The sequence below is a fragment of the Fukomys damarensis genome, unplaced genomic scaffold (genome assembly GCF_012274545.1).
Source record: "Fukomys damarensis isolate Sample0158 unplaced genomic scaffold, DMR_v1.0_HiC HiC_scaffold_4, whole genome shotgun sequence".
Lineage (NCBI taxonomy): Eukaryota > Metazoa > Chordata > Mammalia > Rodentia > Bathyergidae > Fukomys > Fukomys damarensis.
In genome coordinates this window covers 29,133,684-29,160,807 of record NW_022900916.1, presented here as the reverse complement: position 1 = coordinate 29,160,807, position 27,124 = coordinate 29,133,684, and the positions used below count along the sequence as shown (strand labels likewise).

At 38.9% G+C, this 27,124-nt stretch overlaps 1 protein-coding gene across 1 annotated transcript in view; it reads left to right on the top strand.

Annotated features, from left to right (window-relative positions):
* Jazf1 (JAZF zinc finger 1) overlaps positions 1 to 27,124 on the top strand; it is a 144,052-nt gene that overhangs the window by 80,196 nt on the left and 36,732 nt on the right. The window contains exon 2 of the mRNA XM_010628281.3: positions 9,862 to 10,058. Within this exon, the coding sequence (XP_010626583.1) occupies positions 9,866 to 10,058 (193 nt within the window). The 5' untranslated portion in view covers positions 9,862 to 9,865. The remainder of the gene's footprint in view (positions 1 to 9,861; positions 10,059 to 27,124) is intronic.

Sequence of the window (27,124 nt, the reverse complement as noted above, 5' to 3'; positions counted from 1 at the left end):
ATAAAATACTGGATGTAGTTTAGTGATAGCCCGGCACTTGTAAGGCCTTGGATTTGATCCCCAGCTGAGACAGAGGGCGGGGCGGCGGGGGGGGGATGTGATTATATAGGGAAAAGATCACCTCTTGTCTTTTTCTCCTTACCTCTTTATCTTTTCTCCTGTTTCTGTCTCCAAAACTAAAGTGAACATTCATAAACAAAATTAGCTACAAGATCTGATAAGAAATCTGCTTAGCCTGGTGTTCATTTATTTTGTGTAAGTTGGATTAGAACTACTCAGAGACTAGAAACTACATCTTTCCATGTATATCTGATATGCTCTTTGTAAAAGAAAAGAAAGTAAAAAGAAAAAAAAACTAGTGTCTGTTTTGATAAAACAAATATGTCAGCTTTTGCTTGATGTCTAAGAAAAAAGCCTGGCCCATTGGCCAGGTGGGCTGAGTCCGTCACAGATTATCCTCCAAACAATGTGAATGTAAGGTGAAAAATCACAGACAGACACACACACACACACACACACACACACACACACACACACACCCTTCTCACAAGTGCCAAACTAATCTGATGGAGTAGCTTTTTCCAGGATACTTCTACTTTTATTATTTTGCATTAAAATTTTAATAGTAGCATGTTAAAGGGGCCTCCAAATTTTGGTGATGCTGCAAGTTCTATGAAGCTTCAAAATCCACCCAGTGAGCCTCAGATCATGAACCCAAAAGTAACTCTGGAGTGAGAAGTGAAACATAATATTTGAAACATTACTAGAAACCTTCTGAAATTTGTTTTATTTAAGAGTACAAAATTTCTTTTGTCTACTGAGAACACTTACTAAGACCGCAGGTCACAAGTAAAGGCCATTCTGTTAATGAAGAACACTGACAAATGCTTACTCCACTTGTTGCTTTCAAGGTCATGTTTCATTGGCTAGGTCTTTTAACCAAATACTCCTCAGCTGCACTGTGGATTCAAGTTGCTGCTAAAACGAGAAGCCCTGTCCGTGAATTTAGTAGCAGATGTGCATTCTGAAAGTCATCATTACATTGAGACCCAGAGCAGCCAAATCCTTGACATGTGGACCACACATGATTGCATGCTGAGATGTACACATTATTCCTATTGCCATTTCCCATGGCCTCCAGTACAATGTCCTCTGGGTCCTTTTGTTGATTTACTGGCTCTCTGTCCATCCTTGTTCTGGATTGCACATAGAAATGGCCAGAGAAAAGAAAACTCCACAATCTCCAGGTTGGACTCTCTCCTAGAAGGTTTAGATGATTGTCCTTGTCATGTCAGAAATTGCATTGTCTAGAGAGATGAATTCCAAGATTTGGAATTGTTTGTAATCTCATGATCCATCTGCCAGCTTCCTGCAGTTATTCTCAAAGATTTTGATTTTCACTAAGTTTTTACTGAAAAATGGCAGTGCCCCCGGGGCCAATGAAAAGGAAGAACAAAGCTTTGGAGCTTCAAAGGTAGCATATTGGCCTGGTGCTTTCTGCAGAGGGCCTGGTGGTAACTGCAGTGGAGTCTTGTGCAACATTGCAGATGGATCTCCCTAGTGGAAAGAGACACTCCCAGGTCGGAAGACGCCCTGCTGTCCACTGCCTGTAGAAAGGCTCTCCTGTGGCCTGTCCTGCTAGAAGAGCCCTCTAGTTTGGTGCTCCTTCATGAATAAAGTCAGGAAAATAAAGAAGAGGTCATATATTTATAAATAACCCCTAGTATATTGTCTCAAATGAAAAAAAAAAAAACCAACCCCATCTCATTGAATTTCAGTTATAGCAACTGATTCTTGAATCTGCCTATGACTGTAGCAGAAGTTTAATAAATGTCTGTAGAATCAATCGAGTGGTTCTTTGCTTTCCAAAACTACAGAACTCACAAAGGCATTTTTTGGGGGGCGGGGGGGCAAGGCACACAGTGCCACTGAGCTAAATCCCCAGCCCCTACAAAGGCAATTCTTATTCAAGTACTCAGTACTTCAGCGGACAGTTAATCCAGATTGCTGGCTTCAGAACTGAAAGATTTGTGAATTAAGATCTCTGGTACAGGTATTGTTTACATCTGTAAAGAACTGGGAACTTGACACTTGCCAAGCACCGAAGGTCATGCTGTGTTCCATAGACTTTCTGTGTATTAACTCTTTCATCCCATATATGCCCTGTCACTATCAGCAATGAAAAATCTGAGGCACAGAGAGGTTAGGTAACTTGCCCAGGGTCACCCAGTGTATTAATCACATTTCTATCAATGCGAGAAAGTGCCTGACATACACAATTTAAAGGAGGAAGGGTTTATTTTGCCTCACAGTTTCAGAGTTCCATGGTCAACTGGCTCCAAGACAGGAACATCATGGCAGAAGGACATATCAGAAAGAGCCACTCTCTTCATGGCAGCCAGGAAGCAGGACAACCAAGGAAGCACCCAAGACCAGATATGGTCCCGAGGTCACACCCCCCTGACCGCTAGAAGTGTGCTTTACTGACCTCCTAGGTGTCTCTCAAGTCAATCAAGTTGACAGTCAAGATTAACCATCACACATGGGCCAGAGATTTAGCTCAGGGGTGCCACTGCCGCCTGCCTCAAAAGCACAAGGTCCTGAGTTCAATCCTCAGTACCAAAAAAAAAAAAAAAAAAAAAAAAAAAAAAAAAAAAAAAAAAAAAAAAAAAAAAAAAAAAAAAAAAAAAAAAATTAACCATCACACACACCTGTGAGCACAGATCAGAGATTATAGTCTAGACAGTGAACCTCCAAACCTCACTTCTTAACTGCTATACTATTTTTAAACTCTATTAAGAAATTAATAAATCAAAGTAATGGTCATAGCATATTTTGTTAAAATGAAATAAAATAAGAATATATCACATGTACTTGACATTCATGAAGCTTTAATTTCAAATATTTACATAAAATGTCTTATTCTTGAGTCCAGATGCTTCATAATTTATAATTTTTCAGTCTTCATAAATGTAGCATAATGCAAATACTACATATTGTATTATATAACGCTCCCAGCGGACCTAAGTCTGCTTCATATCATCAAGCACATTAATATTTATGTGCTAAATATATGAATATTTACACCAAGCATGATATATTACAAAAGTAACCTTTTGGCATTTCAGGTCAGGGTTTGTCTTTCATTGAGTTTTGCTACCAAATTATTTTTTAGTTTTCCAGTTTTTAGAGCTTTGGAGATTTTAAAATTGTAAGTTGTGGACCCCTTTATCTATGTGTGTAGTGAATCACTATATTAAGATATATTTCTTGTTATTTCTTTCCTCCTTCCCAGGCTCCCCCACACTTTTCTTTAGACAGGTCTTGCTTACATAGTCTAGGCTGGCCTCAAACTCACTGTGGAACCCAGGCTAGTCTGGTCTTCCTGCTCAGCCTCCCAAGTTCTAGAATTACCGATGCATGTCTGCTAATCAGTTCAAGTCAAACCAAATTTGAAGAACACTGCACTGTTCTCTTATTGGAATCATTTACTGCTAGAGCTAAGAAGATCCAAAGGAGATATATATTCCATATATCCATGTACCTCTACATGTAAAACTCCTTTGTGCGGGGTACTATAGGTTATATCCAGGGCGTGCTGGGCTAAATTCCCAGCACTTCTTTATTTTATCGTGACACAGGGTCTTGCTGAGTTGCCCAGGCTAGCCTTGACCTTATGATCCTCCTGCCTCAGCCTTGCATGTAGTGGAGATTGCAGGCACTGTGCCTGCATGAAAACTCATCAGTTTTAACAAGTAGGGAAACGAGGACCAGAAAGGAAGGTGTGACTTCCACAGGCAAGAGTGTTGACTTTGCTCCAGAACAAGCCTTCTGACAACACACAGCTTAGACCTCTGGACCACACACCCTCTCCAGAGTCATATAATAACCAAACCACACCATGCATCTCAGAGTTGGGATTATTTTCAGTTTTGTTTGTTTTTGCAAAAGAGGCTGAAGCTTTGAGTGGCTGCTTCCATTTCTAGGTCCTCCGGTGCCTCTGAAAGCCAAGTGAGGTTTCCCCAGTAGAGCCCATAGACTCAGGTGTCTTGGCCATCAAGTGAGGTGGCGGTGGAGTCTCTGCCCAGATTCCAGCAAATTCTGTAAATTTCCTGAGTTTGTGGTTGAAACTGGTCTCCCTGGACCAGCAGTTGACATTTCCCCCCTGTGGGGTTATATTCATGTTTCCATGTTTAACATGTCACACTGAATGAACATTGTGGTCTAGGATTTAAAAGATTTATAATGGAGTCTTGAAAGTTTACTTAAGGAATATGTACTTCCCCTAGCAATAACAAATATTACTACAAATGACCGTCTTAAATTAAAGTCATTTAGGCATTTCTGATTTGTAGGAAAGTTAAAATTAATCTTACAGCAGTTTCAGTTTCAAAATGAAAACATTGCTTTGCCTCACCACAGATTTCCAGGCTATTAGTCAACAGTGAATGAAGTCTCCAGTGACTTTTTTTCCTTTAAGAAATACTCGATTTTCTGAATGTGTAGAAAAATAATGTTAGAAGGAAAAACCCTGAAAAATCAACTATACTGTAGTTATATCTGGGTAATATTTTCCTAGGAAAAAGAAGGGTTTTCATGCAAGAAACTTCAAAACTTCTGGTCATTTTTTTACAAGCTGAATGGTTGGTACATGGATTATCATTTTATTATTCTTTAAGCATCCTGCATAAATACATATATTCATGTACATGTATGTCTTCCATAATTTTTTTAAAAATTGAAACACAAGTCACAAATCCATAAAAAGTTTATGTTCCTTAATAAGATATGGCACTTCTTGTCATTTCTAAAAAGAAAAGAAACATATCTTATTTATTCTTTATCCCCTCCTTGGTTAGTTCTTCTAGTCAGTAAGCAAGGAGACTGATTCAAATCCTTTTTTCCACATTAAAAAACAATAACTAGAGTGTATACTGACCAATTTTTAACAATTGACTCATGGGAAGGAAAAATGTCCTGATTTGTAGATTTGCCAACTTCTATGGTATAAACACTTCCACCGTGGCCAGTTTCAAGCTACTAACATGATGTCACTAAACCCAGAATAGTGGCATAATCTTATATAGTTATTCTACCAAACAGATTCATTATTAATGTAAACAATCTCAGGAACATAGTAAGATGTGGTAAAGTAACCAAGAAGTGAGTTAGCTTTGAGTTAAATCTCTTTGTTTTTAACATACTTGATTTAATTATGTTTACATAAATTAATTTTTTTAATAATGGCAGTTTAACATCCAGTTCACAAATATCCCTGAAAATCAAGTGGTCCGTTCTTACAAGCCAGTAGGAGCCGGTTCCAACACACTGCTGCCCCAAGATCAGAGCAGTTAGCTTGGCAAAGGTAATAAAACTTCAGGGAGATGAGCACAGCCAGCCTTCCCCAAAACTCAGCCTGCAGGGATTGCAAATCCAAGGCCCCTCAGGAGCCAAGCATCTTCACCTAGCAGAACAAGCACTGCCCACTTACAGTAAGAACCTCACCTCTTCCACAGGCCGGAAGCACCAGCTCCTCAACAATTCTCAACTTTGAAAACCATGATGTGAATGTCAAGTACTAACTAGCAGGTGCAGAGTTCTTCACAGGAGTGTTTGCTTCTGAATGCCAAGGCTTGAGTGTGCTCTGATCTCAGCTCTGCCACTCACCAGCCAAGTGACCTGGAATAGATCACCCCACCTCAGTTGGCCATTACTGTGAAAAATGAGGGGATTGAACTAGGTGATCTGAATTAACTTCTTCCTGCTGTCAAACCCCACATCAGCTGTGATTACCAAGGGCCTCAGAAAAGATCACTGATCATGTCAGGACCCACTGAGGAAAGTTCTACAGCCCAGAGTAACACAACTTCCTGAACCAGAACCCTCTTAGCTCAGAAATGAGGAAACATTCTCAGCCCCAAAAGTGGGAAGATCTGGGCTGTGGTCCTGCATGGATGTGTTAGAATACAGCTGTGTTGGAGATGAAAAATGGTTTTGTCTTGTTTCCTGGTCAAAGCCAAGTCCTATATCTTTAGTTACTTGGCTATAATCACAACCTTTACCCTGCTGCATTAGGTTCTCTATAAGCTCGTCTCAGAGATTCCTTGCCATTGGGAATCTGCCTGCTTTTGACAAATAGCTGCACTGATGGAATGCTGCTTGAAAGTTGAATTTATTAACTAAAAAAATAGGTAAAGCCACAGTTAATTAGAGGAAGGGGAAGAGGAACAGAGTGGCCAACTGTAGTGGAGACATGGGCCCACTTCTGCAGCATTAGTGTGGCATTGTGTGTGTCCAAGAAAACGTTGTGCAGCTGTGTATCTCGGTGTGGAAAGGTTGTCATGATTTATAATTGTCTGTCCAAATCAACAGTCACCAATCCAAGAGGAACAGCAGGAGGGCTGGAAAAGAGAAGGGTTGTCAGCAGCAATTTACGAATATGTTTCATGTTTAATGCTTTTAACATAGGTGCCTTATTTTTTTTTGTACCGGGGATCAAACTCAGAACCTTGCACTTGTGAGACAGGCATGGCACCAGTGAGCTAAATTCCTGGCCCATGGTGCCTCGTTCTGACTTCTAGAAATCTCTGAGAAAACATAAGCCAAACAGAGAAGATTGTAGATGACCATGCCCATGAGGAGATGTGAAGGTGGTGGTATGAGCTCTCTGGGTGTTTATATTGTTTTATGTCTGAGCTGAAGAGGGGTATTTAAAGAAAGTATGAGTTATTGACACCTTTTAACCCAAGAGATGACAAGAAGAAACTCTCTTATTTTGGCAAGTTTCTAACACTAGGTCTGTGCTCTGTGCACCTATTCCCAATCAGCAGCCCACAAATGGAATTTCTCCTGCACAAGAGGCAAATCCTAGGTGTTTTCAGAACCAGAAACAAGCAGTGCCTCCCCAAGGAACTTGGAGTTGAGTAAGGGAGGCAAAATAGAGACAACCACATTCTACCACTTTATGGGATAATAGGGAAAGCCACATCTGTGTTTCGAGGCATTGCCTATGTGACAGGCAAGTTACCACATTTAACCCTCATATCAGTCCTCCAAAGTAGACACTTTTGCCCTCTCCACCAGCAGGTCCTCTTCTTAGCCCCAGAGCATGGAGACTCGAGATAACAACAGGCTGCATAGGGCACAGGGTCGATTCCGAGGGATGGAGGGCAGCAGTGGCTTGCCAGCAGGGCAGCATCAGTCTACTCTGATGCAGAAGACAAGGGAGGAACTGTCCTGGCATAAGGGGCTCCACCCCACCAGAGTTAGAGTTCTTATAACACTCCACAGGGATAGCTCCCAGTGTCCCCAAAGGGACACGCTTCTTACAAGATGACCATTCCCAAGAAGACAAATCAGGATGCCTAACTTTCCAGACCATGAAAGGGTCACTGTTGTCACATTAGGAGCGTTCCCAGAGTTAGCGAAAGATTAAGTTCTCGTGCAGAAAAGAATTAACTTTACCCATAATTGTTGCAGGTTGAGCATCCCTAATCCAAAATACTCCAAGATCTAAAACTTAAAACTTTTTTTTTTTGGTACTGAGGATTGAACTTGGACCTTGTGCTTGTGAGGCAAGTGGTGGCACCACTGAGCTAAAGCCCCAGCCCCTAAAACTTAAAACTTTAAATTTTCAGACTAGAGATTCTTAACTGGTAAAGTCTATGCAAATCTTCCCAAATCCAAGAAACTCTGGAACGTTTGGTCCTAAGAACTCAGATAAGATACATTCAACCTATAGTCTCATTTTACAGAGAATGAAGTTGAAGTTTAGAAAAGTTTTATCACCTGGCCTCACATTTCATTGCCACAGCTTGAACCCTGGCCTGTTTTAACGTCACTACCATGCTCTTACCTAAAATGCAAGATGTAAATTTTTTCCACCTCATAATATATCTGTGTTTATTTTACTGCTTGAAAAACTAATTTGAATTATCCACCATTTTAGGACAATTGGTCTTCCTGGAAAAAGCTACATGTTCATCTTATGCATTTGGCCCCTCCCTGGCACACCACATACTCCACTGTGCAAAGCTTAGTGCTATGCTAGTTAGTGATTCTGCTTAGAATAAGAACAGACAGGGGCCGGCCGGGTTGTAGCTCAGTGTCACAGTTCCTGCATAGCAAGCACAAGGCCCTGAGTTCAATCGCCAGTACCAAAAAAAAAAAAAAAAAAAAAAAAGTAAGAACAGACAGCATTTTTCTCTGAGAGTCTGTATTTTGCATAGAAGTAGATGAGAGAAAAAAGAAGTTTTCTTCTTTAAAAGAAGAAAAGGGTAGGGAAAGGGAAAAAAATAAAAGACGGAAAAATGGAAACAAAGCTTTTGTAAATAAGGAGGTAATGTGGGGTTGAAGGGAGGGAAGGGGATTAGAAGAGAAAAATGAAGCAAGATATGCCCCTTACAGGTGCAAATTCCTTTCAATGAATGTGATTCTTACTTATATTTAAATTATACCAATAAAATTAATTTTTTAAAGAAAGACCTGTAGGACAATTTTGCATCTGAGAATAAATGATTACCTGGGCTGGGGATTTAGCTCAGTGGTTCTACCGCCTACTCTGCAAGCACAAGGTCCCAAGTTTGATCCCTGGTACCAGAAAAAAAAATTGTTAATAAAATAATTGAGTACCTGGCTCCCAGGTCCAAGCAGTTCTCTTTCCCATCAAACTTCCTTTCTTCTTTTTAAGTCATCACCATCTTGTAGCAAAAAAAACAAAGAAAAAAAAAAACACCAACAACAAAAATCTCTTAAGCACTCATGGCAACACATGCATCTTTATTACAGTTCAGTTGAACTTACAAAAATCCAGTTTATATACCTGGATTGTGTTGCAGCAGCTATTCAAGAAGTGTACCATCCATGTTCCAAGTATAAAAGTCAGAATTTTAAGACATGTAACAATATTATTATTGCTTCATTGGGTGTTTAATTGATTGTAAGCTTTCACCAGGCATAAAAGCTATCTCTTGACTCCCAAAACTTCATAGTGTAGTAAAAAAAAAATATCAAGGAATTTTGTAGGTAGAATGTGGAATGGGTGGCGTAAAATACCATGATTAAGAGCAGTGAGATCAGTATATGATGAATTGTACTGAAGTAGACAAAATGCAATTGATGGTAAGAGGTACAGAGAAAACTTGAGGGTCATGGTAACATTCTGCCTGTCAGCCAAGGTGAGCATAGGTGTTTGTTTTATTGCCTAAACACCTTCATATCCTCTATTCATTCCACTGTTCATCCTCTGTTCATCAGAGTCCAAAAATGCAGCTGACAAAGTTTTCCAGTAGTACAAAAACATGTGCTCTTTAGATAGGAGATACCATTTCATAGATTGTTTTGTATCTCAAATAACATAACTGTATGAGATATTAGATTTTACTGGGAGAAAAGAACAAAGCTTGAATGTCACTAAAGAAGTGTTGGACAAACTGAAACCATTTAAGAAAAATGAGAACATCAGCAGATGTTGGTGGTGATCTTCTTCCTTGTACAGCTCAGCACCCACCCCCTGCCACTGAATCTACTTAGATAAGTGGGTGGAGAGCAAGAAAAATCTTCTAAATCAGAAAAAATGTTGAAACTGAATGTGTTGCATGGGCACAGATCTATTCTGTGTGTGGAAGAAATAGAACAGCCTTTGAGGGGCCTTGACAGCAAGAAGCTGGAAGGTCATCTCGTTGCTGCCTAGCAAAAGGGAAGTTGCTGTGAGATTTGAGACTGGAACTCACCTGCCTCCAAGCCCCTGCCCTGGGACCAAGCATCTGTCAAATCCTGGTTGACTGCCATGTTCCCAACACTATATTACATCCCATAAGGGGCTCAGGTCACTCACTCTTCCCCCGTCCTCTATTCTTTCAGATTCATGACTGATGCCGCCCGCCGAGAACAGGAGTCCCTGAAGAAGAAGATTCAGCCAAAGCTCTCACTGACCTTGTCCAGCTCAGTGTCTCGAGGGAATGTGTCCACTCCTCCTCGCCACAGCAGTGGAAGCCTTACTCCCCCTGTGACCCCGCCCATCACCCCCTCCTCTTCATTCCGCAGCAGCACTCCCACTGGTGAGTGACTTAGCTCTGTGATAGAGTCAGAGACAGAGTGAGATACACTGGGGGCAAGAAGAGCTGGGGACGGAAACTAGCTGGAACCAGTACCTCTTTGACCCTTCATTGGTCTCTCCACAGTGTGTTGATTCGCTCATCTGTTCATTGTTGAAGACATATTTATAATTGTTAATATGTATGTGACGGTGGCTTTAAAGGTATTTGAGGCCTTCCTATTATGGATGGATGAAGTAGTACAATGTCTTGAGTTTGCTAAAGTCAGGCGAAGGAGTAGTTGAAAGAAGATTCCTGTGTGTTGGTTACTGAAGTTCAGCAGTGGACATAGGTCGGATCATTATACCATTCTCCCTGTTTTTGTTTATTTTTGAAACTTTGCATAGTAAAATGATTGAACACAGCCACATTTAGAATGCCTCCTCCATGCAGACACTGAGCTATTATAGTGGAGAAGAGGGCCCCTCTCTCTGTCTTATACCTAGTGAAAGATTTTGGCATCCTCCTAAGGTGGAAGTGATTAAAAAAATAAAATGGGAATCCGAGTTGAAGATCAAAACATCAACTCAAGCACTGCATAAAGTTAAAATGCAGGATGAAGCTTGGATCTGTGACAAGTGGGCACCTTAGTATGTTTTCCTTGAATTCAACTTATTTCCCAAACTGTCCTTCTTAGCTCATGCCTTAGCTCAGGAAAGGAACAGACCAGAAAGCACCATGGGCTATGAGTTGAGCATGTGCAGATGCTCCTCTTCTTCTTAAGCCATAGAGTTGCTACGGCTTCATGACAGGAGGGTAAAAAGCCATAAAGAGGCTGGGAAAGACCTTTGTGTCTTGTCTGAGAAGCAGGCAAAGATATCCTTTCCCCCAGTTGGACTATAATAAAATAAATACAAACATAAATATATCACTGTCATCATGACTAGTTCTAGACAAAAGAACTCAGTGACCTGAGTGTCTCAGAAAGAAGAATCTGGCTAGGAAAGGCTTCCCTGGAAAGATGAGTATGAATTGAAGAAGGAAAGAAACAACGTCACTGAGAAAGAAAGAGGGAAAGGAGGCGTGCTGCAGCCTGGAAGAATAGTGTCTTACAAGGCCCCGTGGCAGGAGAAGCCTGGCAGTCCCAGAGCAGGCCAGGTAGCCAGGTATACGCAGAGGCAGCAAGGCCTAGGACAGTAGTGGTGAACCTACAGCACATGCTACGGCGAGCTGTTTGTATCATTGAAGCTCTAAAAGGTTTGCCGTCACTGGCCTAGTTAGAGATTCCAGTCCATTCTCGGCTACTGCAAAAACAGATCATGGTCATTCTTTGAGAGGATGAGTGGGTTCACTTGTGTCAGTCCTCTGTCCGTTTCCTAACACAGGCCACCAGTGTGCCTTATATTTTATTTGTGAAGACTGACTTCCCAGAATTTTTATGTCATGTCTGATATGTAAAGAATGAAAGAGAGCATGGCTTTGAGAGTGTAGTGTAATGCTGCAGTCCTCCTTTCTGGATGTTTCTAGATTTGTTCAGATGGAATATGAATTACTGGGGGAAGTCTCAAACTATTTCATACCTGAGGTAATGTGGCCTGACTCATGTCCAACCCCAGATAAGCAGAACTGCTCCAGTTAGTAACAGGTACCTCCAAACTCCATGCGAATAAGGACTGTTTAAAGTGAGAGTTTATTAATTTTTCATGTAAGCATGTTTGGAAGAAATGGAATCATTTCCTGTCCTTGACTTGCAAAGAAATCTTTATGACACCTTGCCTATTTTAGCAGTTTCTCACTGAGAGAATTAATTTATGTTGTGGTAAAGATGTATCATTTTCAGTCTGTCAAGATCATTGGTAAGTTATTTGCTGCTTGCAGAACATTCCATGTAAACATCAAAAATTAGCAGAGGAAATGGTTTCTTAAACCCCTACCTTGTGCAGTTTTGATTGTGTACATTTTTCAATGTTCAGAATGTTATTTTACCTGTACTTAGAGAGATCAGCTTATTTTGCTTGACTAATATGGTTCCAGTCACTTTCTTTGCCAGGTTATAAATAATACTCCACATTTCTACCTCCTAAATCCACTCTTCCAAGTTCCATATTCAAGGTGCATTCTTGGGTCAGAAGAAACAAGTCTTCGTGTAGGAAGTTTAATTTATAAAATATTTCTTAAGGTGTGCTTTCTTGACCAGACTGAATCAGAGCTTAGCTTCAACCCAGTATTTCTTACGTGTTCTTGGATTCAATTCAGATGTTTTGCAATTTTGACAATCTTCTCAACTTTTTCATTTCCTATCCTTATTTGTTTTCTTTTCTTTTAATTAGTAAAAGAAAAAAAGACACTATTCATTTAAGAAATTCCTAAAATGGTTTAAAGCATACACTACTGAACTTTTCCTATAAAGGACCAGATAGTAAATATCTCAGGTTTTTCAGGCTGTTGGATCTGTATCGTAGCCCCTCATCTCTATTGCCATAGTGGGAAAGTAGCCATAGCACCCCTTGAACAAATGGGCATGGCATATTCTGTTAAAAGTCAGAATTTAGGTAAGATATTACTTACAAAATCAGGCCAGGTGTGGCCCACAGGTGACCGTTTTCTAGTCCTCAGTGTAAATCATAGAGATGTGGAATTTAAAGACAAACATAATTAAATTGTTTAAAAATAAGGTATGGTAACTCCTTCAACAATAGGAATAGCTAAATTTCCATGGGGTAAAGGAAACAAATGTTTGCGGAGTGTTTACTACATGTCCTTACTATATTCTTTATGTATTGTGTTGGTTTTAGTCCTAACACTAGCCATGCTGAGACATTATTATTCCCATGTGCAGATAAAAAGTGGCCTGGAATATGGTTAATTTGACATATCCCTGTGTTTGTCTATTCAAAGAACATGTTCTAGGAGCAAACATGGTGATGCATGCCTGTAATCTCAGTACTCAGGAGGCTGAGATAGAAGGTTTATAAGTTCAAGGCCAGCCTGGGCTATAAACAAGACCCTATCAAAAAACCAACAAAAAGGGGGTGGGGGACAGTCTTTCCAGTGCACTTACTCCATATTAACTGTTATCCCATTAATATCCTTCCAGAAATTCTTGTTAGACCTTCATCCATCTAACTGCATGAATTGCTGTTGGCTTGACACCGTCAAACTCTAAATACAAAACTATACAAAGGGACTGGAACTATGATTCATTTTCATTCACAATAATTTCCACTTGTACCTCACTTGTACCCACTTATACTTAGCCAACTGGTTCCCTGAGTCTACTCCAGAGAACCAGTTGTTAAATATTCCATTTGCAAGCCCATTGTTAAACTGTTATCTTGAAATTAATTGTGGTAAGCCTATTTAGACCAGTGAAATTGGAACATTCCTACTTTTCATTTTACCATTATACCATGGACTTATCCTTTCAGTATTTATCAATCAATCACCTGCCAATAAATAAATAATGACCATTTAAAACATTACAGTGCACAGAGGCTGGAGTTTCACTGCCTGCCTCTCAAACACAAGGTCCAGAGTTCAATCCCTAGTAGCAAAAAAAAAATTAAAAATTAAAAAACAATACAGTGCTGCTGAGGATTTAGCTCAGTGGTACTGTGCCCACCTCATAAGCTCATGGTCTGAGTTTAATCTCTGGTACCAAGAAAAAAATAAAATAAAACAATACAGTGTTGCTTGCTCCTGCTGCCTCTTGTGCCTCCTGTGGGTGAGAAAGAAAAAGGCCCCACCACTGTCACCAGCACAGGCTGCCTTGCCTGCCTTGTGCAGGAGAGTAGAGCAGCCAAACCACCAAATACTAGCTGGCTCAGTGCCTTGGTTCTCATCAGCATTGAGCAGCGGAGGTAACAACCAAAAAGAATGAGCTGATTGAGAATGAGACCAACACCCAGGAGAAGAGTTTCCCTCCAGGACTGAAGCATTACCATACTACAGAAATTAGGTGAGAGACAGTCATGAGAGACAGGCTTGGACAGGGTGAGAGAGAGATCCCCTGAGCAGCTCAGGCTCAAGCCAGGAAGATCACAAGGTCTGTATTATGTGGTGGGGGGCCAGGTTTGGTGGCTGTAAACTTTAAGAGCAAGGATCTGAAGGAAATGTCTACACTAAAGGCACAGATCTCTTTGCTCTGGTTGAGTGGTTTGTGAGTAGTTTTGGGGGTTGTCAGAATCCTGTTTATATTTGACATCATTATTGTTACTGACTTTACTACTACAGTCAAGATTGACATAGTGCTGTCAACTGGTTTCCTCTGTATACCAATATCTAGCCTGTCTGAGGTCATAAGTAGCACTGTGTCTCACTCCTGAAGAACTGGGCACTGGACCAAAGAAGCTGTAACACCCAGCATAGAAAATAAACAGGAAAGGGCTGGAGATTTAACTCAGTGGTGCTGCGCCTGCCTGTAAAGCGCAAGGTCCTTAGGTCATGCGTTTGATCCCCAGTTCTGAAAAAAAAAAAAAAAGAAAAAGAAAGAGAACACAGAAAATAAACAGGAAAATAGAAATACAAGAAAACATGGCAACAGAATGTTTCCAGAAAATACCCAATTCCCCCCAAACCAATCCAGGAAGCACTGAGGATAAGGAAATCATAAGTCATGCAGCAGAAATATCTGAAAGGGTAGCAAAACAGTTCAATAAGAGGCTTGGTGAATACAGAGAAGATCTAACTAAAGGGATAAAACAGATGAAACCAATGATGAGCGAGTCTAGAGAAGACACTAATAAAAATCTAGTCGAGCTAAAGGAGATACAAAACATACGTGCCCAGCATAGAACAGAATGGAAGTCCATATAAAAATTTCCACACAGAAATCCAGGACACTAAAAATATGAATCCAGATATTGGCATACATAGAAAACCACTTGACAGAAGAGACTAATTTGAGGACAGAATGTCACATCTAGAAGACAGGGCTGTGATTAGTGTTCAATTAATGAAAAAGACCTTTAAAAAGAACAGCAACAACAAAAAAACATAAAGTACCAGCAGCTGCTAGATGACTCAAAGATTAATATAGAAATAACTAATTAATGAAAAATCAGAAGACAGCACAAAAGGCATTATTTATAAAAGTAATAAGAGAAAACTTTCCAGGCATGGAAAAACATACAGATATAGAACCTTAAATAGCCACGATTAGAAATACACCACTCCACACCACATAATAATTAAAATACCAGAAATCCAACACAAGAACAGAATCTTAAAAGCTGTTAGAGAAAAGTAGTAAATCATCAGAATTACAACAAACTTTCCAACACAAAGCTTGGGAATGTTTCAAGCCCTAATAAAAAAAAAAAACAAACTTCCAACTTACATTGATATACCCTGCAAAATTATCTTTCAAAATGGATTAAGAAATAAAATATTTGCATGATAAGGTGAAAGAAATTCATGACCATTAAACCAACACTCCAAAAAATTTTCAAGGGTATCCTAGAAAGAAACAGTGAAGCTAACTGACAAAAAATCTAATGGAACAAATGCATCAGGTAAGACTAGCAATGAGTAAAGGGTAAGAAAGCAAAACAGCAACCAGTAATAATACAGTGATAGGAATAAGTCAATATCTACCAATTATACTATATCTTTCAATTATATCTATTACTTATATCAATGTGAATGTATTCAATTCACAAATCAAAACAGACAAATTAGCAGAATGGATCAAGAAACAAAATCCAATGATATGTTGTATACAAGAAACTGGGGCTGGGGATTTAGCTCAGTGGTTCCACCACCTGCCTCACAAGTATACAAGAAACTCATCTAATATAAAAAGAAATTGATAGACTAAAATTCAAAGGATAGAGAACAATATTCTATGCTATGAAAATCCAAACACAAGCAAGAGTAGCTATCCTGTTTTCAAAATGGGCTTCAAGCCAAAGCTAATCAAGAGAGAAAAGGAGGTTACATATCAGTTAATGAAACTATTCAACAGGAGGGGTAACACTTATAAGCATATATGCATCAAACCACAGTGCACCCAACTTTATAAAACAAACACCAATGAGCATAAAAGATCAAATAAACATCAATACAGTTATATTGGGGAACCTCAGTACCCCATTATCACAAATAAACAACAAAGAAATAGAGTTGAACCAAAGCTTTGAACAAATGGACTTAGTAGAAATCTATAGAGTGTTCTACCCAACAAGAGAATACACATTCTTTTTGGCAGCACGTGGCACTTCCTCCAGAATAGACCACATACTAGCTAATAAAGCATGATTATGCAAATGCAAAAAAATCACAATTTTACCATGCATATTATCAAATCACAGTGCCATGAAACTAGAAATCAATAGCAAAACAAAACTGCAAAGGTATAGAAATTAAACAATGCATTATTGAATAATCAATAGATCACAGAAGAAATTAAGGAAGAAATAGACACTTCCTAGAATTAAATGATAATGCCAGTACAACAATTAAAAGCAGTCCTGCAGAGAATGTTTATAGCTGTGAATGCCCACTTCAGAAAAAAAACAGAACAAGCCCAAATAAGTAACCTAATGATGCATCTCAAGGTCCCAGAAAAATAAGAACAATCCAAATCCAGAGCTTTCACAAGGAAGGAAATTATGAAGATCAGAGCAGAAATCAATGAAATTGAGACCAAAAAAAAAAAGTACAAAGTATCACTGAATTAAAAAGTTGATTCTTTGAAAGAATAAACAGAATAGTCAAACCCTTAGCCAATATTACCAAAAACAGAAAAGACAAGATACAGATCAATGCAATTATAAATGAAAATGGTGAAATCACAATGAATACTGCCAAACTGCAGAAAATTTAATAACAATGTCACAAATCCATATGCCAAAATATTGGAGAATCAGGCAAATGGAGACACTCCTAGCTACACACGAATTACCAAAACTGAACCAAAAAGACTTAAAAATCTTGAATAATCCAATAATAGACAATGAATTTAAAGCAGTAATTTAAAAAAACCTACCAACTAAGAAAATCCCAAGACCTTGTGGATTTAATGCCAAATTCTACAACAGCTTCTGGGAAGATCTAACACCAATATTTCTCTAGCTCTTAAATGAAATTGAGAAGTAAGGAATATTGCAGAAATCATTCTTGGGAGCCAGCATTATCCAACTCCCAGTACCAGACAAGAGAACCAAAAAAGAGAACTACAGGCCAATTTTTGTAATTAACGTAGATGCAAAAATCCTCAACAAGTTACTGGCAAACAATGCAACAAATCATCAAAAACATCACATACCATGACCAAATACTTATATCCCAGGCATGCAAAGTCTGTTCAACACACACAATCCGTAAATCATCACATAAACAAAGAAGTCATATGATCATCTCAGTAGACACAGAAAAAGCCTTTGACAAAGTCCAGCATCCATTAATGATAAAAATCCTAAAGAAAATAGGAATACAAAAACTTTGTCCCAATCTGATAGAAGCCATTTATGACCAACTTACTGCCACTGTCATATGAAATAGGGAATACTGAAAGCTTGAACTGAAAGCTTTCTCTCTAAAATTAGGAACAAAACAAGAATATTCACTATTGCCAGTCCTGTTCAACATAGTCTTTGAAACATTAGCCAGAGCAATCATGCAAGAGAAAGAAATAATATGGATATGTATAGGAAAGGATGAAGTCAATGTATCATTTGCAAGTGAATGATCCCGTACTTATAAGGCCAAAAAAATTCCACCAAAAGACTCCTGAAACCAGATAACCAAATTCAGCAACATAGCAGAACACAAAATAAACACATAAAAATCAATGTCATTCTTATACACTAATAATGAGCTTACTGAGAAAGAAATTAAGAAAACCATACTATTCACAGTAGCACCAAGAAAAATTAAATACTTAGGATTAACCTAACCATGGAAATGAAAGCTCTGTACAATGAAAATTTATATCACTCTAAAAAGAGAAATTGAAGAGGACATCAGAAAATGGAAAAATATCCCGTGTTCCTGGACAGGCAGAACCAATATAATCAAAATGACTACTTGCAAAATTGATAGATTTAACACAGTCTCAGTCAAATATACCAGTAGCTCCGGGCATGGTGGTGCACGTCTGTAATCCCAGCACTTGGGAGGCTGAGGCAGGAGAATCACTGTGAGTTCGAGACCAGCCTGGGCTACATAGTGAGTTCCAGGTCAGTCTCAACTACATAGTGAGACCCTGTCTCAAAAAAATAAAATAAAATAAAATAAAAAACCAGTAGTATTTCTCACAGATCTAGACAAAACAGCCCTAACATTTATATGGAACCAAAAGAGACTCAAATAGCAAAACCAATTCTGGGTAACAAAAACAAAGGGTGCAGCATCACAATACCAGATTTGAAGTTATACTTCAAAACTACTGTATTAAAATATCATGGCACTGGCATAAAAACAGGTATGTGAATTAATGGAACAGAATAGAGGAAGCAGAAACAACCCAGACACATTCAGCAATTTGATCTTTGACAAAGGAGCCAAAGCCTTGCACCGAGGAAAGACACTCTGTCTTGCCATTTATTAAACTAAAATCAAAATGGATCCAAGATCTGATGCTAAAACAGAACACTTAAATCTGCGAAGACAAAATAGTAAAACTCTTGAAAACATAAGCATAGGCAAGAACTTTCTAAACAGAAGTACAAGAAATAATACCAAGAATCAACAAATGGGACCATACCAAGTTTAAAAGCTTTGCACAGCAAAGGAAGCTACCAACAAAGAAGCAACCTACAGAAAGGGAAAAATATTTGCCAGCTATCCCTTGAACAGAGAACTAATATCTAGAATAATAAAGAACTTAAAAAATTAGACCCCCCCAATAAAATACCCAATTAAAAAATGGATAGTTAAATGAATAGACACTTCTCAGAAGAAGTACAAAGACATGAAAAAATGTTCAATATCACTGGCCATTAGAGAAATGTTAAGTAAAACTCTTTTGAGATGACATCTGACCCTAGAAAGAATGGCTGTCATCAAAAAGTCAAATAATAACAAAGGCTGGGAAGGGTGTGGGAGAAAAGGAATTCTATTACATTGTTAGAAGTTGGTGTGGAGATTCCTCACAAAACTAAAAATAGAGATTCCATTTGACTCAGTTATCTCCCTTCTAGATATTTTCCCAAAAGAATTAAAGTCATTTTACAGGGATACATGCGTACCTATGATTTATAATAGCTAGATCTCAGAAACAGTGTAAATGTCCATCCATAGATGGATGAGTAAAGAAAAATGTGGTATTTATCCACAGTGGAGTGCTGCTGTACCATAAAGATAACCTTGAGGCATTTGTAGGCAAACAGATGTACCTTGACCATAATGTTAAAGGAAATAAGTCAGATACACAAGCTTAAATATTGCATGGTTTCTCTTATATGAAAAAGTTAAGAGCAAAAAAACACACGTGTGTATATGCATATATAGAGGGGGGAGGGGGAGAGGGAGACAGAGAGAGAGAGAAAGCACCAAATAGAAGATAAATAGGAGGTAGGGAGAAGTTCAAATAATTCCCCAAAATGTCTATTCTGTTTCAAAAATATTTTAAGGTATATGCTTTTTTTTTAAATTTATACTACTGGTTTCTCTTTGTTCGTTGAAAAGAAAATGCTGGCCTTTCTTTTTTTTTTTTTTTCTTTTTAAGAGTCTTTTTCATCTATGACTTGTACTCTGAATAACATTTTGGCCATTCTTTTACCATCATGATGTAGTGTATTAACTATTATTATTCTCTATTTTGTTATGAAATTGAAATTTATTTTTAATAGAAGAATGCTTTTTATATTGTATTAACATCTCTTTGTATCACTAAATTTAAAAAATTTTTTAAAACTGCAAAATAAAAGAAAAGCCAGTAGAATGTTTTATAGACACCCACAAGAACTTTGGCAGTCACTGTGTAATGATGTGAGAAAATTTTCACATTATATTATAAAGTGAAAACCCTTTATGTACAGTATGATGCTAATTTTATATTTTACTCCAAAAAGTTAACTGTGGTTTCCATAATATGAAAGAACAAATATTTGTTTTCTTCTTTTTTTTCATATTTCCTAAAATAAGTCTGTAGTTATTTTCTACTCAAAATAACCTAGTCTAGTACATATAATCAGATGATATAGAACTTCTGACCAAAAGAGAGGGAGAGGGAGATAGAGATTAATAGATTTCTTTCCATCAAATTAATTTAACCTGGGTTGGGGGTAGGGATCATCCCATATAAAAGGCCTAGGATAACTTTTGCATCCATCATTAGGGAGCAGATTGTCTGGCTTATCTTTGCCTATAGCTTAGCTAGGAAAGTAATTTCTTTCCTTCTCACCCTATTTGCCCAGGGAAAGCCAGTGACCGTCAGTCAGACTGAACGTTGACATCACCTGGCAAATTTCATCTGCCTAGGCTCTACCCCAGGGACTATGACTGGGTTTTGGGGGCCGTGGACATTTGGGAGTTTTTCAGAGCTGTCTGGGCTGGATAATTCTAACCTACAGCCAGAATGGAGAAACCACTGTTTTAAAATATGTCCACTGTAGTTGCAGTTTCTTCCTAGCTTGGGTCAACATATTTCCATGCTGTCTGGACAAAAGCCACTGCAGTCCAATTTTTTGGACTCCAGAGATAAATCTAATGGGAATGCACAGATGCTCATGTGTGCCTTGATAGAGGAGCCATGGAAGGAGTTGGCCATATTGTTGATTGTAACAGCACTTCATGGACTCTCCTGGAAAATAGTTAAGTACATGTATGTATTTTAACCCGTGTCGGGGAAGAAAATCAAATATTGAACCATAGAAAGCTACCCAAGAAAATTAAGCTATTTTGCTTGTTTTCTTATTTAAACTATTAATGCAAAATTTCAGTTTCTGAACTGTTTTATTTTACTTCATATTCCTTATAGTTAGTTGAGCCTTTAACATTTCTTTGGCTTTTATAATAAATTATTCATATTACAAAGATGTTTTTAAATTTTCAAGAGTTACATATAGCAAATCATATCAAAAAGGAATGTACTGGGCCACGGATTTAGCTCAGTGGCACTGTACCTGCCTCACAAGCACAAGGTCCAGAGTTTGATTCCCGGTACCCAAAAAAAAAAAAAAAAAAAGGCAAGTATTAATTTTTCCTTGAGGAGAAAAATTCCTCTGAAATATAGACTTGTAGAACTGATAGTTTCCAAATGCCAAGCAAAATTTCTATCTAAATGGAGTTGAAGTGGACTCTTCTCCTAAACCTTTCTTTCTAGAGAGCAAACTAAAATTAAATAGGACAGAAGCCTTTGGAGGGAAAATGATCATCAAGATGAGGTCTAACTAAGCTAATATACATTCCCATACCCACCCAAAAGAAGAGGAGGAAAGTGCAGAGAAAAGAAGCGTTTGCTATTTAATAGTGGAAAATGAGAATAGAAAAGCAAAGTATTTCAGCCCGACCGAATTTTGGAATCTACTTACAAATTCCTGAGGCTGTAGTTTGGTTTTTCTAACAGGTTCAGCCTTAAAGAGTTGGGTGTCTGGCTAGTTCCTAGGAAACATTCTAAATCTTCCTACTAAGAAAATGGTCTTGGTTGATCCTTCCCTTTTCATATAAATGCCCTGTTTGTAGCTGGAGAATAACAAGACTTGGTGCTCTGTTGTCCTGCTTACATTACATTCACAGTCACAGTAAAATTTTTCATACTTTGTTCCAGTCCTTACCCTCTCACCTACATTTTGGACTGACAAGTATAAAACTTTTATCCTGTTGCCTGACTGTCCTGGTCTGTCTAATCTCACGGCCAATTCTGCTTCCTCAGCGTCCTCAGTGTGACTCCTGATTTTTAACCTGCACTTTAAAGCATTGGTAGAGTGAAGATGACAACAGTGAAATAGTGTTTCATTCATTTTATACAACTACTTTATACCAATTACAAGAAACTTTCCCCAGCAAAACTTTTTATGTGAATAATCAAATGATGATCTGTAATAATAATAGTGTCTTTATGGCACACAAAAACATTCTCCTTCATCATGTAATTTGATCACTGTTAACATTAGATGGGACAAGACAAGCATGATTAACCCCATTGGAAAAACAAAAGTTGAGACTCACTTAAATCACTCGCCCCATTTCAGAGATTCCCAAATGGAGCAGCCACGGTTTAATGCAGCACTAGGATCTTTTCACTGGGCATAATTTTTTAACATATATTTTGTTACAGTGTTCAGCGAATACAGTGTATGGGGGATACAGAAAAACCTAAAGGACAGCCCTCATGAGTTAAAACTTTAATCTCTTAGTAAAAGCAGGCTAAACAGGTAGGAGAGACAGTGAGTGAGCACAATATTCATACAGTAGGTCTAACTTTAGCAGGACAGATGGTTAGGACATGATAGAGGTACATCCAGGGATATTCTCTCTGTGCTATTTTAGTGCAGTTAAAAACTGTGTTCACCTCTATGAAATGTCTTCAATAATTGTAAGGCAAATGTAAATTCCAAAGGAGTTAGAATACTGTGAGATTAGAGAGAAAGTGATTAGGGCAGTTTACAGCCCACGATCATTGTAGGATTATCAGCAGAGGGAACAAGTGAGCAGACCTGGATTTGTTGGCTGAAGGTTGGGTGTAAAGCTTGAACATTCTAGGTGATCTTCTAGAACTGTGGGAGCACAGAGGGAAAAGTGGTGAGAATCCCTGATGTATGAGGAATTTGTATTCAAGTCTTGGTTCTGCTGCATGGAAGATAAATGGTCTTAAACTTTTCTAAGCCTCAGTTTCCTCATCTGTACAGTGATAGACATACCTACCTCATCATAAGGATTAATGAAATGAGGACAGACTTGAAGCCAGTGCTCGTGTAAACGCCCTGCGTACACCAGGACACCAGCCTAGCAGGCCCGCTCGGCTTCCAGACACCTGTATTAGTAAATGAGCCATGTGTTCAGAGCACTGCCTGATAGTGGAGGACGTGGCTGCTGCTGGCAGGCTTCTTAGGGATTCTTGCAGTAGCTTTGCAGTACTTTCAAAACAAAGCAGACATTTTTTGCTCCTAACTGAATCCTGCCCTTTTGGGCAGACAGTGTTTCACCAGCCTGGCCATGACTGCTTGTGCATGTTTATTTTCAGTCTGTACTAATCTCGGACAGCCTGATTTCCAGGAATGTGCAACGCAGGTGGTGTCTGTTAATGACCTGCTCTGGGAAGGGGTATGTTTTCCAGGGAAAGAGGACCAGACCCTCCTTGTCACAATGGATGCAGATGCTGAATCTAAAGAGCCTGTGTGACCCAAGAAAAACAGACAACTGGGATTTCATCAAAACTAATAATGTCTGTGCTTTCAAGGACACTATCAAAAAACTCAGAAGACAAGCAACAGAATAGGAGAAAGTGTTTGCAAACCATGTATCTGATAAAGATTTTATATATAAACTGGGTATGTGGGTGCACTCCTGTAATCCTAGCTACTCCAGAGGCCGAGGGAGAGAAATTGCAAGTTCAGGACCAGCCTGGGTGGCTTAGCAAGACCCTGTCTCAAAATAAAAGAAAAAGGGATAGGGGATATAGCTTAGTGTTCCCTGGTACTCCTTACACATATATAGTACACACAAAAGGTCTCCCAACTAGAATATAAAAAGAATTCTTACAGCTCAACAATTTTTTGCCAACTTTATTTAAAAATGAAAAAATAAATAAAAATGGGGAAAATGACACTATTGGTTATTATTAATTCATGACCATTTGAGATAGCCATTTTATAAGCAGAGATCGTACAGTTAGAGATTTATCTGGTTAGTGATTTTTATATCCTCTTTTGTTGCTTTAGTAAAGGTAGCAGTAACCCTGTAACTGTGGAAAGTCAACACTCTAAGAAAGGGAACACTGGGTGTTTCTCACAGGTACACACACTCGCTAGCTCTTTCCCCTCTCTTGTTGAAGGATGTTTTCACCAGACCCAGCCACCACCACAGTCAAGAGGGGACTTTTGCCCCACCCACTTTGGAGTCCCTGTGCATTCCAGATAGTCTTTAAAATATGGAAGAGCCAAATATCTCGTTGATAAGATTTATATCGAGGTCATAGGGCCATGTAAAGTGTATCCAAGGAGGGGAGGAGGCAGCAGAAGTCACTGTCCCTCCACCCCACCGAGAGGGAGAGACCAACAGAGGTCACATAGCTTCTTCAGGGCTACAAAATTAAGCAATGCTGACCTGTCAGTTCCTCTCTCTATATATTTACCCAATTGGAATGAAATGTACATCCACAAAAGACAGGTCGAAGGAGGTACATAGCATCTTTATTCACTGTAGCCCCAAAGTATTAAGTAGTCTATGCTCAGGTGCAATTTATGATATAGTGCATGAAGTTCAAGTACGGGCACACCATCTATGGTGATAGAAATCAGATCAGTAATTGACTTGGGGGTGGGGAGAGACATAGACAAGAGAAACTTCTGGCCTGATGGACGTAATTTATATATTGACTTGATGTTAATGATACAAACATATACATTTGTCAGGCTCACCAAAGTACATACTTACAAGCTGTGCATTTCATCCTAGGTAAATTTTACCTCAAATTTAGAAAAATAAAAGATGATGATGGCCGAGGGAGAAAAGAGGAACAGGAGGCTGCAATTTCCATTCCTTGAGTTAGCAAACAGCATTTCCTCTGCTGTAAACAGTCCACGTAGGAACAAAGGAAATAAATGTATAAGTTGTTTGAGTATGAAAATCTCAGGAATTTCCTCTCCCTTGAAGAAAGACAGCAAGCAGAATCTATTATACTCAGTTTTGTTAGCTGGGAGCACTGAGGAAGTAGTAGCATGGACAAAGAAAACAACTACTTGTAACAGGGGAGAGAGATTAACCAAAAAAAAAGGGAAGAGATAGTTGCCAGAATCTGTCTTTTGATAAATTAAGAATTGTTTAATGACTAAAATTTTTCATAGACTATCATAGCACCAAAGTCTTGCAATACCCACAATGTTTTGCTTCCTATGGGATGAAGAGCACTTTGTTATATTGAGAATTATAGGAGAAAGAAAACTAAACTTGCAAGTTTCACACCATGTCAGACACAATCCTCTGAAACTAAGTGAACCCCAGACCTGGGATAGATAGCCCCACCCTGGCAATTTCTCTTTGGGTTTAATCTGCAGTAACGGGAGGATATTGATAGCTTCATCTGTAATAAAAGAATTTTTGCAATCTATCATTTTAACATTTTGTATTAATATTCATGCAAAGTGAACAATTAGTATTTAGTTATAAACCTGAATTTCATCTCAACTATTAACTGTTTGATGATGATGATGATGATGATGATGATGATGATGATGACGATGATGATGATACCAGGGTTGAACTCAAGACCTTGTGCTTGCAAGGCAAGTGTGGCACCACTGAGCTAAATCCCCAACCCTAACTGTATTACTGTTTAACCAAAACAAAAATATATCCACTTGCCACTGGGTAGGATCTGAAGAGTTCCCTCCAAGAAAAGATAGAATCTTAATTCAGCCCACTGACTAGATTCTTGACTCTCTTCAAGAAAAAGAATTTCAGGATGCATCAGTGAGAGATAAAGATGAGTTTTATTAGGCAAAGTTAAAGAAATATATCCTTGGAGAAAACAGAGTATTAGGCCCTCCAGAGAGAGGAGGTCTGTGTTCTGGCCTTGGAGATGTACATATGTTCTTGGAAGTATTCTTTAACATAGGTGATGTAAGCTGTTGTTCTTGTTGTTTTTGGTGGTGGTGGTGGTGGTGGTGGCTTTTGTTTTTGAGACAAGTTCTTGCTATATACGCCAAACTGACCTCAAACTTGAGGTGGTCCTGCCTGAGCCTCCCTAGTGCTGGGACTAGAGACGTGTGCCACACACCAAACTTGCTCTAAGATATTTTGCTTCAAAACAGTCTTTAAACACTTTGAATCTGTTTCTTCATCTCAAAGTGAGGTTCCTGCTCCTTATCATGTCAACTCGGTCAATTTATGGACTGAAAGTGTGTTTAAAGAACTGGGTCTGATAAGCATGAAAGAAAAGAACAAACACATAAATAAGCCTAGGAAGTACAAACAAGCTTAGAAGGTAAATAGGTGGGGTACGATACGAACAACCCTGGGTAACCTTATTCCTAAAGTTGCAGTTTTCTTAAAAGTATGACTTTAAAATTACAATTTTTCCTTTGTCTCCCTTACTTCTCTCTTCATTTCTTCTATCCTCCCTCATCCTGTTAAGAATTCCCACTAGAAATCTGGAAGGTCTTTCTAGCCGTATTTCACCCAGTGCCTGGAAACACAGTTGAGCCTTTGGCCCTCGATCTGAGTTGCCTTTTCTTTTTCCCACCAGGAATCTGTGCACTGGCCAAAAACATATCCAGAAAGATCACAAGATAGAGTTGTTTTAAAGGTCGCATATTAAGACTGGACTGCTCACCCCCACCCCCCAAAAGAATGCCATCTTTTCAGGCCAAGGTCCAGAGCATATTCATATGCCAGCATCCATCACTGCACACTTCCCAGTAATTTCCATTTGGAACCGAGTGCCAGAACTGAAATACGAGTGCTGGGTTGGAAGCCTGGGAAGTGAGGTGGGGTCTCCTGAAAACATGAACCAACAAACATGCTCAGTGCCCCTGTGTACCTAATGTGATGGTGGTGGAGGTTTAACCCCTGATGAACCCACAGACCTGCCAAGTGTGTGTGTTTCTAAAGAAGCCTTTTCTTCTCCTTCCAGCCCAAATGTCTAAAACACAGCCCATTAAAATCAGAGATGCCCTTTCATCTTTCTGGGTATGATGGCAGCAAAATTCATTTAAATGGCTTTTCCAGGGCCAGGGATTTAGCTCAGTGGTGCTGCCACCTGCCTTGCAAGCACAAGGACCCGAGTTCAATCCCCAGTACCAAAACATAAGATAAAATAAAAAATAAGTGGCTTTTCCATGTGGCTCACGTTTTAACAATAAAATGAACTCTAGGCACACTCAGCTGCACATCATTAAAAAATCTGCAAAAAAAAAAAGATGAAGCGCTTTCACTAAGCTTAGTTTTGCCGGGAAAGACAGTTGAGGTACAGAATCTCACTGCTC